General features: G+C 39.7%; 1 protein-coding gene and 1 non-coding gene across 4 annotated transcripts in view; both read left to right on the top strand.

Annotated features, from left to right (window-relative positions):
- The window catches only part of Tgs1 (trimethylguanosine synthase 1), a 42,506-nt gene extending 28,130 nt beyond the window's left edge, over nucleotides 1-14,376 (top strand). For all 3 annotated transcript variants that reach the window (XM_015986273.3, XM_006992639.4, XM_076563959.1), the window contains 3 exons: nucleotides 2,238-2,454; nucleotides 3,274-3,352; nucleotides 12,644-14,376. In XM_015986273.3, the coding sequence (XP_015841759.1) occupies nucleotides 2,238-2,454; nucleotides 3,274-3,352; nucleotides 12,644-12,772 (425 nt within the window). In that variant the 3' untranslated portion in view covers nucleotides 12,773-14,376. The remainder of the gene's footprint in view (nucleotides 1-2,237; nucleotides 2,455-3,273; nucleotides 3,353-12,643) is intronic.
- A 4,138-nt stretch (nucleotides 14,377-18,514) lies between these two features.
- Nucleotides 18,515-18,643, top strand: LOC121827755 (small nucleolar RNA SNORA18). Its single transcript, XR_006070056.1, has one exon. It is a non-coding gene; the product is annotated as a small nucleolar RNA SNORA18 (small nucleolar RNA).
- The last annotated feature ends 670 nt before the right edge of the window (nucleotides 18,644-19,313 follow it).

The raw sequence follows: 19,313 nt of genomic DNA, 5'->3' as shown, positions 1-19,313 counted from the left end.
TGATAATTTCACACCAGATATGTATTAAAGCAGTAGCTTATGTGTTTATTATTCATCTTACATAATGTTTAGTAAGCACTCAATATGTGTGTATTTAGTCAACAGTCACAAATTATGTTTTTTGCTATCTTGATTTCACATAAAAAAGATAAATAATTACACAGGACTTTGTGGACATACTTATGAATCTCTGGAGCCAAGATTCTAGCAGTCTATAAATAATGGTTCTTCAGAATCAATGGATGGGGACCAAGCTTTCTCTGTGACTCAGTAGCTTTATGATTTTTTTACATTCAACTTTGAAGGACACATTTGAATTTATCACTTAGTCTTGTGATACTTTTCAACTGTAAAATTCCAAAGCTCCAAAAATTCTTTAAATAGTATGTCATCCTCCTGATTGTTTGACCATGGAACCAGGAGGGAAGAAATCTCCACTACTGTATTGTCTACTAATTACTGTCAGATGTGTAGTGTGCCTTTTGTCAGGAAACAAAGGCTTTAAAAAGTAGACTGTTTGGCAGTGAGGTAACTCAGTGGGCAAGGGCTTTTGCCACCACACACATAAATAAATAAATAGATAAGTGCTTTTAAAAATTAATGGAATATTCTCATGGAATATGATGATGATGCATATGAGCACTTGGGAGACAGGAAGCAGGGTTGCAGGTTAGATTGGAATGAGCTACAGAAAGACCACCCCTCTCTCCCAGCCCCTTTAACTGCCTGGAACTGAAGATATATCCTGGTAGAGCCCTACCTATAGTGCACTGGATGTATGGCTCTTCTGTTATCCCAGTGCTTTGGAAATGAAAGGCAGCCAAATCATACTCCAAAGATACTTTTCCCACATTATCTTCATATTATATTCACCAATAGGTTGTGGCTTTCGTTTTAGTGGATTTCAGCAGAATCTCATTAATTTATATGAACTTTTTAAAGTTGATTAAGAAAGCAAAATATTACTCTGGAAGCAGAGTATAGAAGTCAGAAAATGCTAAGGTAAATTTGCCCATTGGCTTTAAGACCAGAACTGATGAGCTGTGACCTTGATTCTGTTACTCTATAGTGTTTTAGAGGCATGCATGGCATTTGCTGACTTCATGTGGTCTCCCAAAAACCCAGATAAAAGCAGTTTTCACATTTACCAGATAATAATTATCTTCTTGTCTTCCACTAATGCAATATTTCAGGATTTCAGATTTTTTTAAATAAGCCTCATATGTGTGTGTGTGTTGCATGAAAATTGTGTGTGTGTGTGTGTGTGTGTGTGTGTGTGTGTGTGTGTGTGTGTGTGTGTGTTTTGCATGAAAATACTTTTCCTCAAAAGTTACCAAACTCATTCCTTTTTAGCATTTTGTCATAAGATGGTGATTAAAATATCTGCACTATGATAAAGCAAGTCTGGAAATTTTCTTTAAATATCATGAAAAACATGCATATTGTAGATTGATTTCTTAATTGAGGTTTGTTACCAAGTTATGTAGCTTAACACACATTTGATTAAAAAAAAGTTGTACAATGTGGGTCATAAAGGAAGGAAGGCTAGTGCCATGTCCTCGTTGTCAGCTCCCTCTATAGCAGCGGTTCTCAGCCACTGACTCCTTTAGGGTTTGAACAGCTCCTTTATAAAGATATCATCCCAGAGATCAAGCCTATCACTGCTCTATAACCTCTTGGTGTCACTTTATCACTCACCCTTATTATCAGACCCTAAGAAGAAAGGGAAGCAAGTAGTCAATACTGGGTCTTCCTAGGGCTGTGATGACCTAACCTCTGCCCTGACAGCCTGTGGGACTAGAAACATTGACTCGTTTTAAGGAAATTGGTCTTTTCTGAAAACCAGCATTGGGGTTTACATGCAAGAAGTAGCATTTGTAAGCATTTATTGCTCCAACTGTACTCAATACCTCCCCCCCCCTCCAACTCCTCCATATTTTATGGCAACTACTGCCACTTGCTTTGGATGATGGCTGGGCAAGACAACATGGAAACCTGTTCTATGAATCATGGTTTCTTGATACAACTCTATGTGAGTCTTTCTAATTTAAATATATTTGAACTAAAATTTTTATTTATGTGTAGCTACATGTCTCTTATATGTTTGTGTGTGTGTGTGTGTGTGTGTGTGTGTGTGTGTGTGTGTGTGTGTGTGTGTGTGTGTGTTATTCAGAAAACCAGATTACTGGACTGATGAACTCTCAATGTCAACTTACTTTTTCTTTTTTGATTTTTAGTGATTGCCATTGATATTGACCCAGTAAAGATTGATCTTGCTCGTAATAATGCTGAAGTTTATGGGGTAGCAGATAAGATAGAGTTTATCTGTGGAGATTTCCTACTCTTGGCTCCCTGTGTGAAGGCTGATGTTGTGTTCCTAAGCCCGCCTTGGGGAGGACCAGATTATGCTACTGCAGAGACCTTCGACATTAGGACAATGATGTTTCCTGATGGATATCCTTTGGAAGTATATATATAGTAGTCTCTATAAATGCTTTTAGAGAGGAAAGGGAGGGGTGTGTGGGTGTGTGTGGGTGTGCACGCGCTTTAAATCCTTTAAATCGATGTAGACGAAAGTATTAGCTAATCACATTTGATGATTTCATGGTATTTTACACAGAAAACAGTTCGTGTGGAGCCAACTAGATGGCTCAACTGGTAAAGGCACTTACCACACAAATGTGGCAACCCAAGTTTGAGTCCCAGAACCCATGTAAAGGTGAAAGAAATGTCTTCTGGTACACAGAGTACCTTCTATATTAAAACTTTTGAAACACTCAGTGTAAATAAAGACTTGGTTGATCTATAGATATAGTTCCCTCTTACTATTTAATTTTGCCATTGTAAAAAAGGAGCACAGCCATAGCTCCTGGGGAAGGGAGACAACAGTGGTGTTTGCTAGGGTTTTAGGAAGATGGATGGACATGTAGCTGATTCATGATACAAAAACTGCACCGCTGAACTGTCTGGGTCTGAGCTGAACCTTCCTTGAGGATAAAGAGATGTATTTACTGTTTGGAATTGGAATTAGTAGTACAAATTGAAAGTTTCTTCAAAACCTCAGGTCTGCTGGTAGTGGTCTTCGACTCACACTGCCTTATCTTCTAACCTATCAGGGTGCTGTTGTTGCTGGATTCCAAAATCTTGTTTCCTATTCTCTGGATTTAAATCTGTGCCTTTTTGTTACTTAACAAAATGCACTTGATTTGTGCCAAATAATGAACATTTCTTTCTGCTCAGAAATTACCCTTTTTTTCCTTAACTGTTTTTCACCTTTGAAATTTTCAGGCTTTCCCAGAAGATCACTAATAATATTGTTTATTTTCTTCCAAGAAATGCTGATATTGATCAGGTAAGCCATTGCTGAGAAAATTCTGTGTGCCTCTGCTTACCTGTTAGAACGGGCAGAAAAGGATTTCAGGTATTGCACTCTTAGGGAACCAGCTCCAAGGCTCCATACAGGGCTTGCAAGGAATCCACGGCATCTCGAAGCTAAGACTTTTTTCTATCTGAGGGATTTTTAGGGAAGAGGGAAAAAATTCACATGCATTTTGAAGGTTACTTTCTTTATCTTCTCATGTTGAATCTCTCTTTGACAGCTAAATATACCCAACAGAAATCCTTCAGGCAATATAAAAGTTACATTTGAAGATTACATTTCATTTGATAAGAAACAGTCATCCTCACAATTCACAGGCAATAAAGCTTAGCTTCCTAATTCATGGGCTGTAATCTCACAGCTGCAACTTCAAAGAAAGAGCCAATCATTGTTATCTATTTAGAGAGATAGCTTTATAAAACTAAACTACTGAAGAGTCTAAAAAAAATGAAATTGTGTATTGCATTCTATATTTCTGAGTGTAATGAACATTTTAAATTAACAGAAATGTCCAACTTTCTCAGACTTTCTATTGTAAATGCTTTGGTTAGAACTCAGGTGTACCTTAAATCTCCTAATATAAGCTCACTTGTACTTTTCAAGACACAGTGGCATTAAAAGCATTTTAAATCTTGATGTACATTTTTCTGTCCTGTATGTAACTTCTAATTATCTAAAAACATCTGCAGCCCTCATTAGGGGCTACAGAATCAAGTTTTCTGTAGCCTTCACTAGTCAGAATTTTTTTCACAAATCAAGGTCAGGAATGGGTGGAACAGCTTAATCATTTGCCTACTAGCAATAATTGGGCTTTTTGTATTTATGACCTAGCCAGCTAGAACTAAAATAGGGAATGTTTATCTAAAAATCCATTAGCAAGGCACCTGATCTTAATCTAATATTACTTTGAAGCATTAAATCAGCTAATGGTATACAGTTGTCTTGGAGCTGTGGGGCTACAACTATTTTCCATTGTGAGCATGCGCTATGATATAAAACAAGTCCTAAGTGTCTCACAGTCCTCGTGGAACAGTAGGCCTAGTTATAAAAATCCTAGTATTATTTCTATTCATCAAAATTTTACAGCTTAAGAAATCGTGTTCTTGACAATCCACAGATATAAATCTGCCCAGTAGATGGAATATATTCATGAGATGAACACATCACAATACAGGCAGTGGGAGACTCCCCACACCATATACATAATAGCAGCAAGCATGCAGGGACACAACAGAAGAAGCAAAATACATTCTGCAATCTGTAGTTTCATGGCCTTGCCTTAAAATGAGATTGATCCATCAGAGATTTACCTCCTGGTAGTCTGACACCTGAGTTTCAGTTGCCCTCTGCTGTACCTCTGGTATGGCCATTGCTACCAGCATCAAGGTCATTTCCTTGCCAGAAAACCTGCTTATAAGAAGTCCCTGGCTTGTCCTCTACCACCACAGCTCCTGAGGAGCCCAGAGATGCAGATGAGTTCATAGGATGATGGATGATGCATGTTACAGATGCTTGCATGGCAACTTCCAAGGCCCACCTTACTTAACCCACCTTGAGAACAGGAGCTTTTTTACATGGTTTGGAAAACAGTGATCAAGCTAAAGAGATAAGACCGTACTAAGGTGTAGTGGCTCATAATGCCAGCACTTCAGCTAAGACAGAAAAGTCTCTGAGTAGGAAGGGAAAGAAGGAAATGACCGCCTTTAACTTGACCAGGAGCAATTTTAACTGTCCTTGCCATCTCCTTTGTTTTGGCGTTTTTGGTTTTGTGTTTTTTGTTTTTCACGACAGGGTTTCTCTGTGTACTTTTGGCTGTCTTAGAACTAGCTCTGTAGACCAGGCTGGCCTCAAACTCACAAAGATCCACCTCCTCACCATCTCTTGTTCTTTTGCCAGAGTGCCTGTTACTCATGTTGACCTTCAGTATAGTCTTAGTGTTTTAGACTTTACTTTTTCCATCTAGATCACCTCAGTCTATATCACCCTCAACTCATGTATGGGTTTCTGTGTCTTTTCGAAGAGTGTCGTAGCTTGAGCTGACTGGATTTCTCCAACCACTGGTAACCCTGATCCACTAAGAAAGATTCTCTATTTTCTGGGATGAGGCCCAAACATAAATTGTTTTTAGCTCTCCAAGTAATTATAATATGCTCCACAGTTGAGGTTCTCTGGGTTTTAAAAAGGGTAAATAAAAAGCTGAGTGCTTATACTGAGTTAGAGGGAAATGAATTTCTGTCTTGCCTTCTGTCATCCATTTTTTATCTTTTTGGCCAAACATTAAGCCTCTCAAGGTAGTCTGTGTGATAACACTCCTATTCTTTGGGTTCGTGAGTTTCTTAGGTCAGCCTTCATGTTGAACCTTACATAACTTCTGGCTGCCACGATGCTCCAAAACTATCTCCTAAGCAGCTACATGATCTTCACAAGCTAAGCCATGGTCCTTAATAGTACTTCTAGACAAACTCATTTGGGTGTTTGAATAGCAATAGGAAAGCCACTCTTTCCCCTCGGTTTTTTGAAGAAGGGTTTGTCTGTGTAACAACCCTAACTATCCTGGAACTTGCTGTATAGAACAGGTTTGTGGGGGAACATCCTGCCCCCACTTTTCCCCAGGGTACTCTTGAGCAGGAGCAGCAGGAAATATTAGATAGAAATATAGCTAGAGAGAGACAGACAGAAACACAGGATAGCCTCGGGAGGTCCTGGATCCTAATCCATCAGGGCCTGACTGTCTCCACCAAAGGGATTTTAAAGGAATGCCAAGGGGTGAAACGAAAGACCTCCCCCCAGCACAGCCATGTGCAGACACGCCAAACACCTGTGACCTTGCACGTGGTTAAGCCATCCTCTAATGCAGCCCTGCTGTGTAAAGCAAGCTCAGATCTAACTAGGAAACCTCTGTGGACTCCAACAATTCCCTCTTAGTTTTTTAAAGAGCCCCTCAGGCCCCATCAGATAGACTGAGTTCTGTCTTAGGTCATTCTCCATGATTATTTCTTCCATTACCTGTCATGGAGATGTGCTTTCCAACAAGCATACTCTCTTTTAGGCTGGAAGCTATCAAGAGAAAGTTGCCTGTCATTGACTCACAGCCTCTTCTGTGAGGGAGTACTGAACTTAGCTCTGACCCAGGTTCCTATTGAGCTTACAACCACCACTGCAGTCTCCATAGCTGCCACATCAGATCTTCTACAGGAGTAGAGGATGAGAGGTGGCATATCTTTTTTGGAATGGGTCTTAAAATGTCTATAACAATTTGAGCTGTGCCAAGCTCTTTCTCAACTTAAATTCTTGACTGAATCCAATAAACTACATCCAACTTAAAGATTCCCTTAGCTTTTTACCAAACTCTGCTTCATTAACCTCACAATAATTCTGGTATAAACATCTCTATACATATTTACACTTTTTTTTTGCTAGCTTACATTAAGCATTTAGACTCAAATTCAATATTTACACTTCACAAACTCACATTCAACATATACTTATTTATACTTCTCACAAGCTTATATTCTTAAGGAAACTATAGGACTGCCTTAGCAAATATACTTTTTATATTCATAAAGAAACTATAGTTCTATTTTACAAACTTATATTCATAAGAAATATTAAGCAAACTCTATATAGGGCTACCATTAGCAAATATCTAACTCAGCAAACACCTAAAAGATTTCTTAACACCTGAAAGAGATTTAGAAAAGATTTATTAACATATAGAAGAGACGTTAGATTATCTTCCAACAGTACAGAGTAATTTTCTGTGGACTTATTTAGAAAGTAGAAATAAGAGTAAACTGTTAGTTATCAAACCCCTAAAGGAAGAAAAGAGAATGAGAAGAGACCTAAGGGCATTCTGTTTCTGAACTGCTCATGTAGCAATTCTACAGCAATTTCCCATGATTGTCTTAACTTAGAGTGGGGTTCCAGACTTGCAGCTTTCAGCAGGTTCCCCTGTGTACCTGAAACATTGCTGAAACTTCATCCCAAACTCATCAGCAATCTGGAGGCCTCCTTATTCTCCTACTATCCCCAGACTGCAAGATGGAACCGTAATGTCAGGAAAATTGACTTAGCTGCTTTTCACTCCATTTCCTCTAGAGGAGTGTCATTGGAGCTAACATTCTTCTGTTCCATGCTCATCACCAAGCTCTCAAACAGTTTTTCCCCTTCCTAATTTTTTAAGGCTGTATTTGCCATGAATTCTTTTAACAATGCTGATGTTTTTGATAGATTTTTATTAAAGCCCAATATTTCTTGCAAGGTTATTCACCAAAACTGCTACTGTTCAAAGGAATCGACATAAATGTTGTTTCTAAAGCCATTACAGGTGATTCTCCCATACTGATATCTCCAGCTGAATCTAATTATGTCCTTACAGAGAGAGATTGCTAAGTTTTTCCCAATAAAGCTTTTAGTTTTTGAGAGAGAAAGACCACCAAGTTTTCCCAAAACTTCTGTTCTCTAAACTTTGGCTTCATAGCCAAGAAGAAACTAATTCTGATGGTACGATGTTTCCATACAGTGGTAGCATCAGTAGAGTGAAAGTTTTATTTCACCTGATTCAGGGGAGATTCTTTCTCTGCTGCTTGGGACCAAAAGCTTCCTACAGGAATCTTCCCCACCCCCCACCCCCGTTTCTTCCTCTGATTTATCCCAGTTTGTGTTCATAGCCCCATAGTTAGAAAATTAAGGACATGGTTCCTCTGTCTTGCTGCTTGTTTTATTCTAAGTTTTACTTTAAGCTATATTCCTACATTCTACTTTTCTAAGTTTTTCCTACACTGTATTACTACACTCTTCCTTATTTTTCAGATGAAATTTTAAAAAAGAGAAAAAGAAACTTTGATAGGGAGCTATATATATTTTGTCAAGGAGCTAAGACAAAACCCGCTGCAGCCTTACTTGGGCGTTTTTCAGCCCCCCATTCTTCCTCCTGAGAATAAAAACCTCTGCCTTCACTTTGACTACAAAACTGGACCAGTCCAACTGCTTCCCACGGGGACTTCTCCCCAAGCTTTCACCAAGTCCCTGGTTTGTCCCTGTTCCTGGTGCCATTTGAGACCAGCGCCCCCTTCCCTTCAGGGTACTCTTGATCAGGGAGAAATAAGGAATGTGTAGATAGCAATATATATAGAGAGAGACAGTTATAAAACACAGGATAGCCTCGAGGGGGCCTGGGTCAAAACCCACCAGCCTGTTCTGTCTCTACTAAAGGGCTTTTAAAGAAATGCAAGGGGTGAAGCAAAAGACCTCCCTCCAACACAGCCAAGTGCAGACCATCTCAGACACCTGGTGACCTTGCACATGGTCAAGACATCCCCTAGTGCAGCCCTGCTGTGTAAAGCAAGCTCAGCTCTAACTAGGAAACCTCTGGACCGCAACACAGGCTGGCCTCGGACTCAGATCCTCCTGCTTATGCCATCCAAGTGCTCGGATTAAAGGTGTGTGCCACCATGCCAAGCTGGAAAGCTGCTTTTTATTATGAAAGTTTGGGTCATTGAGTTTCTTTTAACACAAAGAAAAATTAGCTTGCTTTTTACTTTTGCTTTTGTCCTCAAAACCTGTCAGAATTAGACTTGTAGGAATTAAGGAGATGTTTCATGTGGTAAAGAAAAATAGATGAAAAGTAGCCAAGGAAAGGCAGACACCTGGTGTAAACTCTGGCCTTCACATTTCCCCTGCACTCACCTCTTATGTGTATGGGAGTGCACCTGTAGACAGCATCCACAGCACATAGTGTTAGACGTGGTAGTTTCTTTGTTTTCTGCCTCTAGAGGGAGTATTGACACTAGAAAATGATAAAGGAAACTGCTTGGTATGAAATGAGCTCCGGGGGAATTCTACCTTTTTTTAAACAAAAAAGTGTCCATGTGTGAGGTTTTTAAAATGAAAGGAAATAGTTATGCAAGGGTAGAAGAGTATAAGGAGTTGATTGTAAGTCTGTTTGAAATTCTGGCTGCATTTTTCCTATAAAATTATCTGTAGTAGACATTTAATTTCCAGTTCAGAGAGGTTATGCTACATTCTACTCATTCTGCTAAACTGAGTGTGGAGTCAGTGTGAATAGAACCTGTCTTATGTACATGTAGGGGATGATGCCCATTGGTTTTGTAGCCAGTGAAATATTTTTCTGGGTTTCCCATTTCCTTGGCCTCTCATTTCCTTTTTCTTTTGGAGTTGTTCTAGAACATGTATCCCTTGCTATCCATACTCTCACTGTAAAACCAGAACTGGTTCATTTGAAACATCTTTTTGTGAGAGGCTCTTTGGAGATAAAGTATCTCTCTGAAATTGCTTCTGAAACCCAAAGGCTTGGGTTTATTTAAAGAGACCACAGTTTGAAATGTGTCTTGCTGCTTGGTTTCTATTCCATACTATTTTCCTTGCTTTCTTTCCCTTAACAGTCTATAATTTCAGGCAGCACTGGCTTTAGATTCACCATACTTTGCAAACATGGAAAAATCTTTTAAAGAGTAAGCCTATGTAGTAGAGATGGAGACCTCAGAACATCTTAGTCATCTAGGGTAGCTGCATGCTGCAGTTTCAGATTCCACTTTTATATGAAATCCTCGTTCATGGACTTTCTGTTTCTCACCAGGCATGAGAACAATGTGAGCAGGCCTCCCAGCCCATGTGGCATAGTAGCTCCTTGTCCTTGTTTGCTTTCAAAACTACACAAAACATGTCAGAGCATTTACACTTTTCAGTTTAAGCACTTGGATCATGTTCATGCTGGTTCATATAATAACAAGGTGACCCTAGACAGACCCCTAGACTTTTAACACAGGTTAAAGTAAACTTGGGGGCTAGAGAGATGGCTCAGCAACTAAGAGCACTTGCTGCTCTTTAGGGAACTGAGGATTGATTCCCAGCACTCACATGCTCACAACTGGCTGTAACTCTAGTCCCAGAGGATCTGATACCCTGTTCTGGCCTCTGCAGGCACTGCACATATGTGGTACATAGACATTCAGGCAGAACACCCATACACATAAAAATAAAATAAGATAAACCCATAACCATCTACCAGGCAACTCCTGGCCCTCCTCTAGTACAACTCAACCCTCCTTGGCTTGTTTGTTTGTTTGTTGGTTGGTTGGTTTCTTTGTTTGTTTGGATGGTTATAGTTTTGTTTGAGTTTGGGATTGGGTTTTTTTGAGACAATGTTTAAGAACATTCCATACAGATCTGGAGCTACAACTCAGCGGTAGAGTATTTGCCTATCATATGTAGAGCCCCAAATTCTGTCTGCAGGACCAGAGGTGGGTGTGGAGAGTGTATCTCATAGAATAGTCTGTTTCTATATTTGTTTATGTATCTGAGTTGTCTTCCAACAGGGAAGTGAAATAATAACTTTAAATTATGCTCACCAATAATACACAGTCATTCTCACCTTCCACCAGGTATCTGTGGTGTGAGATCAGGTTCTGTCAGCTTGTGAATCCAGATGAGACTGAGAACCTTTCTTTACAAAATAGACAACTTGAGTTTTGCCAGTGGCGCTTAACAGAGCATAGTCTGCCTGCCCCCAGAACTTGAGCTTCCCTTCCTCTACCACATGACTCCTGTTCTAACTCGCTGGGCCTGTCCTCTGCATTCCCCATTTCCTCAATTTTCCCAATCTATATCCTGATTGATGAATAAGATTGTATGTTAGTTAGAAGGGAGAGATTTCTCAGTTAATAAATCTCTTTAAATGATGGAGAAGGGGGTACTAGATGGAAACCTTGTCTGTGTAAAAACTGACGCCTTTAATCCCAGCACTCAGGAGGCAGAGGCAGGTGGATCTTTGAGTTCGAAGCTAGCCTGGTCAACAAAGTGAGTTCCAGGACAGCCAGGTTTTTTGGTTTTTGTTTTAAAAGAGCCAGGCAGTGGTGGCACACGCCTTTAATCCCAGCGCTTGGGAGGCAGAGGCAGACAGATATCTCATTGAGTTCAAGACAAGCCTGGTCTACAAAGCAAGTTCCAGACCAGCCAGGACTATTATACAGAGAAACCCTTTCTCAAAAAAAAAAAAAAAAAAGAAAGAAAGAAACAAAGAAACAAAGAAAAGAAAAAAACTTAGAGTTCTTAATTTGCTTTTTTTTTTTTGTTTGAAATGTTACAAAGACCAGTGCAAGTGTTCTCAGAGCAAAAGGCTCCATAGCAGCTAATTTCTATTGTCCAGTTGTTTGATTGACATCTTTGATAATAACTCTGGAAGGGGGCTTTTTTTCTTTTTTTTTGGTTTTTCGAGACAGGGTTTCTCTGTGTAGCTTTGTGCCTTTCCTGGAACGCACTCTGTAGTCCAGGCTGGCCTCGAACTCACAGAGATCTGCCTGGCTCTGCCTCCTGAGTACTGGGATTAAAGGTGTGTGCCACCACCGCCCGGCAAGGGCATACTTTTATCTACTTGAGTCAGTAGCTGTGTTCTAGTAGACCTCAAAATCAGTAATACAGACACACACATAAATATATTTAAAATTTAAAATAACACAAAAAAACAATGGACAGAGGAGGTAATCAGAGATAAAGATCCACAAAAGAGATAATTAGAAAAGTGAAAGCTCTACTCAAAAGCCAGTAAACATTATTGAGCAATTGAGAGAATAGCATGAACATGATAAGGTGAGCAAGAAAAGGTTTCTTAGGAGTAGATGATAGTGCTCAACATATGCAGGTACCTGCCACCAAGCCTAATGACCTAAGTTCAATCCCTGGGACCTACATGGTAGGAGAGAGCTGACCATACAAGTTGGACAAGTTGGCCTCTGGCCTCCACCTACAGAGAAAAAAATTAAAATTGAATTTCTTAGGAAAGTGGGTTCTTAAATGTCTATGCTAAAATAGACATGTCATATGCAGGGTTTGTCCATTTTCTCTTTGTCTGAATCCTTAGTTTATGACACTGGAGAGATGGCACCTTTAGAACAGCGATCTGAGTCATGTCAAGGTGGTCTAAACAAGTGTGTCTGTACCAGATACTGCATTAGTAGTGGCAAGCAGTAGTGAATGAGATACTCCTTTATAGGAAGGACTTATGCAAAAAGCCAGTCTTTCTCTTACTGATAGTTTAGATTGGGGGAATAAAAACTGTTTTGAAAATCATGTTTGTGCTGAGCATGGCAGTGAGTACCTTTAATATCAGGAGACAGAGGCAGGATATCTGAGTTTTGAGGACAGTCTGGTCTACAGAGCAAGTAGGCTAGCCAGAGCCTTTAATGAGACCACGCCTCAAGAAAAAAATCCTGCAAGTGTGCATAACTATTGTGTTCTTCCTGGCAGGTGGCGTCTTTGGCTGGACCTGGAGGGCAAGTAGAAATAGAACAGAACTTTCTTAACAACAAATTAAAGACAATCACTGCATATTTTGGTGACCTGATCAGAAGACCAGCCTCTGAAGCAGAAGTGTGAGGACAGCAAGATCATGAAGAGTCAGAGTGGCATTTGAACGCGAGACACTTGGGAAGGTCTTCTAGGCTCCTTGACATTCTGTGCATATGTGATATGGAAATCTTTCTGAGTTTTAATGAATGCTAATGACGTGGTTTGAGATCTTCGGGTAATATTAACTGAACTGTGTTCTGTACTTTAAAACAGTAAGCATCAGGGCCAGGTGGTGGCAGGTACCTATTATAATCCCAGCACTTCAGAGGTTCAAGGCTATATCCTGTGCTACATAAATTCAAGGCCAGCCTGAGTTACATGAGACCTTGCCTCAAAAAAAATAGTCTAGGCATGACCCTGTGCTTAAATTAAGTGCATCTGTGTATATATATGTATGTTCCTATTCTTTATGTTTTAGTTTAATATCTTTATATATGTATAAATAATTGCTTTTTTTATATGCAAAGAAAAACAAAGCAGTTCTGCCTACACGGTTAACCCTTAGTGAAATAATGCTGCTAATCTAATGCTATAACAAGAAAAGTAAAACTCTCCCACTGCCTTACCTAATTTTTATTCAGCTGTCTAAAGATAATTCCCACTACTTTACCTATTTTTTACTCAACTGTCTAAAGATAATCACAGTTAACAATGTTTTGTATTTTACTTTTTTATTACATTTGTATTTCGTGTGCATGCATAGAGGTCAGAGGACAACTTGCAGAGATCTGTTCTCTACTTCTACTGTGTGGGTTCCTGGGAATCAGGTTCAGGTATCAGGCTAAATATATGGCAAGAGCCTTTACCTACTGAACCATCCTGCTGGTCCCCATGTTAATTCTTCTGAAGAAAAGATTGAATTGCAGTATACCAGTGTATACAGACACACTTTTCCTTTGATACACTGTTCATTCAGTGCCTTCCCTTTTTGGATACTTAATGTATATTTTATTAAATAGACGCCTTTTTTAGAGTGTGAGAGTGTGAATGTGTGTGTGCACACTCAGCCCCATGCCCATGTATATGCAGGTTCCCAGAGTCCAGGGAAGGGAGTTGGATCTCTTGGAGCTGGAGTTACAGGTGGTTGTGAGCTGCCCAGTGTGGGTACTAAGAAATTCACATGACTCTTTTGATCTTCGATACTGAGGCATCTCTCCAGCCCAAAATGCCTTTATTTAATCAATGTTTTTATTTTTCTATTTTGGTGTGGTTTGTTTTTACAGATACCTTGTGTGACCCAGACCAGCCTCAAATTTGTTGTATACCTGAGGATGACTTTGAGCTCCTGACCCTCCTGCCTCCACACCTGGCTTATCAGTTTATCTTGAAGGCCATTCCATTTCAGTCCATACATGTCAATCTACCTCGTGTTTTACATGGCTGTCTTGCCTTCCACCATCTGTGTATATAAACTACTTCCCTAGCGAGAGGCACTCAAGCAGTTTTCATGGTTTTACTATTACCGACTGTTATGTATGGTCTTTCCTTACAGTATTTGCTGTTGAACAAGTATTTCAGTTGGTAAGTTTCTAGCAGTTAGACCATAGGTCTTATGTACAATTCAGTCTTGATAAATACAGCCAGAGTGCTTCAATAAAGTTGAACTTGCTTTTAGGCTTATTTATCTCAAATTTTGTTTTTCATATCTTTGCTTTAACTAGAATTTCTTTTTAAAGGCTTTTGTGTGTGAGTGCATGCATGAGGTCAAATTTGTGAATGTATGACACTTGTACAGGTGCCCCCAGGAGCCAAAAGAAGGTGTCATATTTCCTGGAATAGGAGTTATAAGTGATTGTGAGCCCCTAAAATGGGTGGGCCCTTAACTTTCCAGCCCTCATCTTTTTACTTAGTCATTGTAAAATCAGTTTGAAATAATTTATATATATAAATTATATATAAATAATAGTTTATATGCTTGAAATTTTGTTAAGGCATCCAATTAAGATTGTAGTCTACAGTGTGCATCCATGGGACCCACTGAAGCAGAAATATCAGGTTGAGGAAAATAGACTGTATCCAAAGACAGAAATGGAGGAAGCTCTTCAGAAATGCACAGGAGTGTGGGCAGCTGGAAATTGTGGAAAAGCATGAGATCAATGAACCAAAATTAAGAAAGCCTGGTTAGATACAATTGCAGCTGCAGAATAGCTTGACATTAAGAGGGGGTTCCTAGTTGACTGGAAAGATGGCTCAGTGATTAAGAGTGAATACTATTCTTGCAGAGACCTAAGTTCACTTTCTAGCACCCAAGTCAGGAGGCCTAACCACCTGTAACTCCACCTCCAGGAGAGCCGATGCCTTCTTCTGATCTCTGTGGGCACATGCACTTAGATGCAGAGATACTTTAAATAATTTCATTTAAAGTAAATCTTTCACCAAAAGAAAGAAAAATAAAATAAGATATCCTGGCCCAGAGAGCTTTACTCAGATGCCATCTTGAGAGGAAACCTATATTTGTATAAAACTGAGCAAACTGGGGCCTGAGAACATGGGACAAATCCAGCTAGCATATCGGGATCCAACCTTCCACCATCTCCAGGTGAGAGACAACCCTGAGAGAGATAAGTAAAGCAATAATGCCTGACATCTAAAGGATCAGGGAGAGGTAGCACCAACAGTGCCTGGAAGCAGACCTCATCCAACAATAAATAAATGATAAGGAGTTTGGCAACCCTGGGTGGGCTGACTAGTTTTATGTCAACTTGACAAAAGCCAGAGTCACTGGAGAGGAAGGAGCCTCAATGGCTTTAATAAGATGGGGCTATAGGCAGGCCTATAGGGTATTAGTGATTGTTGTGGGAGGGCCCAACCTATTGTGGTTAGGGCTATGCCTGGCCAGGTGGTTCTGGGTTCTATAACAAAGCATGCTGAGCCAGCTAGTAAATAGCACTGCTCCATAGCCTCTGCATCAGCTCCTGCATCCAGGTTCCTGCCCTGCTTGAGTTCCTGCTCTGACTTCCTTCAGTAATGGGCTACAATATGGAAGTATACGTCAAATAAAGCCTTTTCTCCACAACTTGCTTTTGGTCATGGTGTTTCATAGAAACAATAGTAACCCTAACTAAGACATTGGGCCTGAAGACTGCAGTAGACCAGACTCTAGAGCCAGCTGCCTGCCATGAGGTCCAGTGCTATTGAGTTTCAATTGCAAAGCCACAGTGGAAGACTTGATTGACATCAGAGCTGCATCCTCCCAGCAGGGAATGAACACTGAGCAGATTTTGAAAGTGTGCAAACCCAATGTATATGAGAACCAACTCCCAGCCATAGCATTACCACTCGAAGGAGGTGTGAACTGGAGAGGGTAGGAGAGAACCTGTCCAGACTAGACTGCATGAGTTCATTGTCATTGTGGCCAGCAGATCTGTATGTAAAGAGAAGGTCCAGAACTGAAGCCTTTGCCAGCATTCATCAGCCATCAGTAGAAACAAGCTTAGCACTCCAACATTTAATATTTTTCCTTTACATGTCCCTAGTTGTTTGGTTTGGGTTTTTTTTTTTAATACTTTTAGAAATATATTTACTTTATTGGGTTGTTTTGTTCATTTTAGTTTTATGTGCATGAGTATTCTTATGTGTATATCTGTCCTCTAATGAGTACCTACCTGATTTTATTGAGGCCAGAAGAGGGCATCAGGTCCTCTAGAACTGGAGTTAGAAACAGATGTAGACTACATGTGGGTGCTAGAAATCAAACCCACATCCTCTGCAAAAGTAATCAGTGCTAATAACCACTGAGCCATCTCTCCAGTGCCATATTTTTATGTTAATGTATTTCCCTAAAACTATTTGTTTTCTTTATTCTTCATACTATTTATCTAGTTTTATTTATACATATTTTTCATTATTGGGTATTTTATTTTTACTATCTTTATTTTTTAAAGAAAACTTCTGTAGCGTTCTTTTACATTTATGAATTTTCTTTTTTGTTTTTGTTTTTGAAACAGGTTTTCTCTGTGTGGTTTTGGTTTCTGTCCTGGATCTTACTCTGTAGACGAGGCTAGCCTCCAACTCACAGAGATCCACCTGGCTCTGCCTCCAAGTGCTGGGGTTAAAAGCATGCCCCACCGCTGCCTGGCTATGAATTTTATTAGAAAATATTTTAGGTGTTTTTTTTTGTTTGTTTGTTTTTGTTTTGTTTTTTTTTTTAACAGTTTTGCCTTTGTCTTCTTGGTAGCATTCTTCTCCATTCCTTATTTATTTGTTTCTCTACCCTGTTTCCCCTCTATTTTCTTCTGGTCCTGGGCCTTTATCTCATTCATTTATTTTCATTTTTAACCTGATTAATTTTTTAACTTCATAGTACATAATACACTGTAATCGGAAATTTCTCTCCCGCCCACCAGTTCCCAAATAACCACTCAGAGGCTTAACATTAATTATATATGTTTGGCCAATGGCTCAGGCTTATTACTAGCTAGCTCTTAAATTTAAATTAACCTGTTTCTATTGATCTAAGTATTGCCACATGGATGTGGCATTACCAGTCTATTGGCATGTTGTTCCTTGGGTAGCTAGATGGCATCTCCCAGACTCCGCCCTTCTCCTGTATCTGCTTGGATATCTCCCCTGGCTCTATTCTACCTTGCCATAGTCCAAAGCAGCTTTATTTATCAACCAATGAGAGCAACAGATACTCACAGCTTACAGAAGAACATCCCACATCAGTACATTAGTACCTTTTTAGTCATTGGTTATGTGTTGACTTTACTTGATTTTTAAGTGTGTTTCTGTATCTTATATGGTTTAATATTGTTGCCTTACACTAGTTTTCTCAATGGTACTGGAGATTAAGCCTTCAAGAGCAAGCTATCACTTGAAAGGGCCTTAGTTAAAACCAGAAATTATATCCAAACTAGCAGATACATAAATCACAATACAAAAGCACAGTAGGACCAGTGAAGTGGCTCAGCAGATAAAAGCACTTCTCTGGTGTTCTTGTTTCTATAAAGCACCAACCAAAACCAACTTTGCAAGGAAGGGTTTATTTCATCTTAAAACTCCCAGGTCCCAATCTACCACTGAGGGGAGTCAATGCAGTTACTGAATCAGGCCATGATGAAGCCTTACAGCCCAGGTCCACCTGCCTAGGGATGGCACTGCTCAGAGTAGCCTAAGCCTTCCTACATAAGCAATAAAGAAAATGCCTCACCAGCCAATCTGATAGCAACACAACAATTGAATTTCCCTTTTCCCAGGTATATCCAGTTGAAAAATGAAGCTAACTGACATCACACAAGGCTGACAACATGAGTTGAATCCCTGGAACCCACAGTGGAAGGAAGATAACCACTCTACAAAGTTGCTCTCTGACCAAACACCCACCATAACACACACACACACACACACACACACACACACACACACACTTAAAAAATAGGATTAAAACAAAAAAAAAAAGAGTAAACATGAAAAAGCAAGGCATAAATCACCATTCCAGCTAAAGACTAACTCCTCAGCTACAGAGTTCAAAGACAAATAGGTAAACACCAGATAAAGATCTCAAAAAGGTTATTAGCAAATATAGTCAGTGACCCAAAGATATGATAAGCAAGAATATGATTAAGGAAATGAATCCAATACCTGGAAACAAAAGCCATATCAAATGAGAAAGTCAGCAAGATGAAAAACAGGAAAACAAAACAGCAATGTGAATGAACTAAGCTACACAAGAACAAGGAAATTTAGTTTGGAACAAAAATGTTGGCAATTAGAATCTGTCTGGTAAATACAGCACCAAGAGACTATCTAGATTGAAGACTATCCAATGCAGAAGTCTATCCTGATGGGGCTTCTCCAGTAGCTACACAATGATGGACACGCCTCACATAGTAACTTGTGGTTTTGCTTGACTCAAGACTGTTTATTAGGTCTGTGGGAAGGAACTACAAAATAGCATTAAAAAACATTTATCAGATGGAGAACAAGTTCAAGGAAATACTGCATTCTAACAGATGTGAGCCTAGTCATAACTTAGAAAACCTGAAGGATATGATCAAAATACCCAAACTATAGCTAGAAGGAGCTGAGGTGAAAGCAAGGCATGGGCTGGGGAGATGGCTCCTTTATGCATAAGAACCTTAGTTCAGATCTCTAGAACTCTCATTAAAGACAGTCACAGCCACAGGTGCCTGTAAGCTGGTTACTTTTGTGGGAAGAGGCAGAGAAAAGTGGATCCTGAGAGCTCACAAGCCTCGAGCTTCAGAGTCAGTGAGAGACTCTATTTTGAAATAATGAAGGGGATACCTGATGCCCTCCTCAGCTCTCATGTACATGTAACAGCCATACAAACACACTAGACTTAAGGCACAGAATCTCTTCAAAGAAATGATTGGGGGCAGGGGGGATGTGTCCTATATCTGTGAAAAGAATGAAAAAGACATTCAGAACCTCAAACCATATGATCAGAAAGAACCTCTCTGACATGGTCAAGGTGTCAAAACTATTAAATAAGGCTGGAGAGATGGCTCACAGTTAAGAAAGCACCAGATACTCTTGCAGAGGCCCCAAGTTTATTTTCCAGCTCCTACATCATGTGGTTCACAACTCCAGCTCCAGAAGATCTGAC

This window comes from Peromyscus maniculatus, chromosome 2 (genome assembly GCF_049852395.1).
Source record: "Peromyscus maniculatus bairdii isolate BWxNUB_F1_BW_parent chromosome 2, HU_Pman_BW_mat_3.1, whole genome shotgun sequence".
Lineage (NCBI taxonomy): Eukaryota > Metazoa > Chordata > Mammalia > Rodentia > Cricetidae > Peromyscus > Peromyscus maniculatus.
Note: the sequence above shows the minus strand (reverse complement) of the source record. Positions and strands in the feature narration are given on the sequence as shown.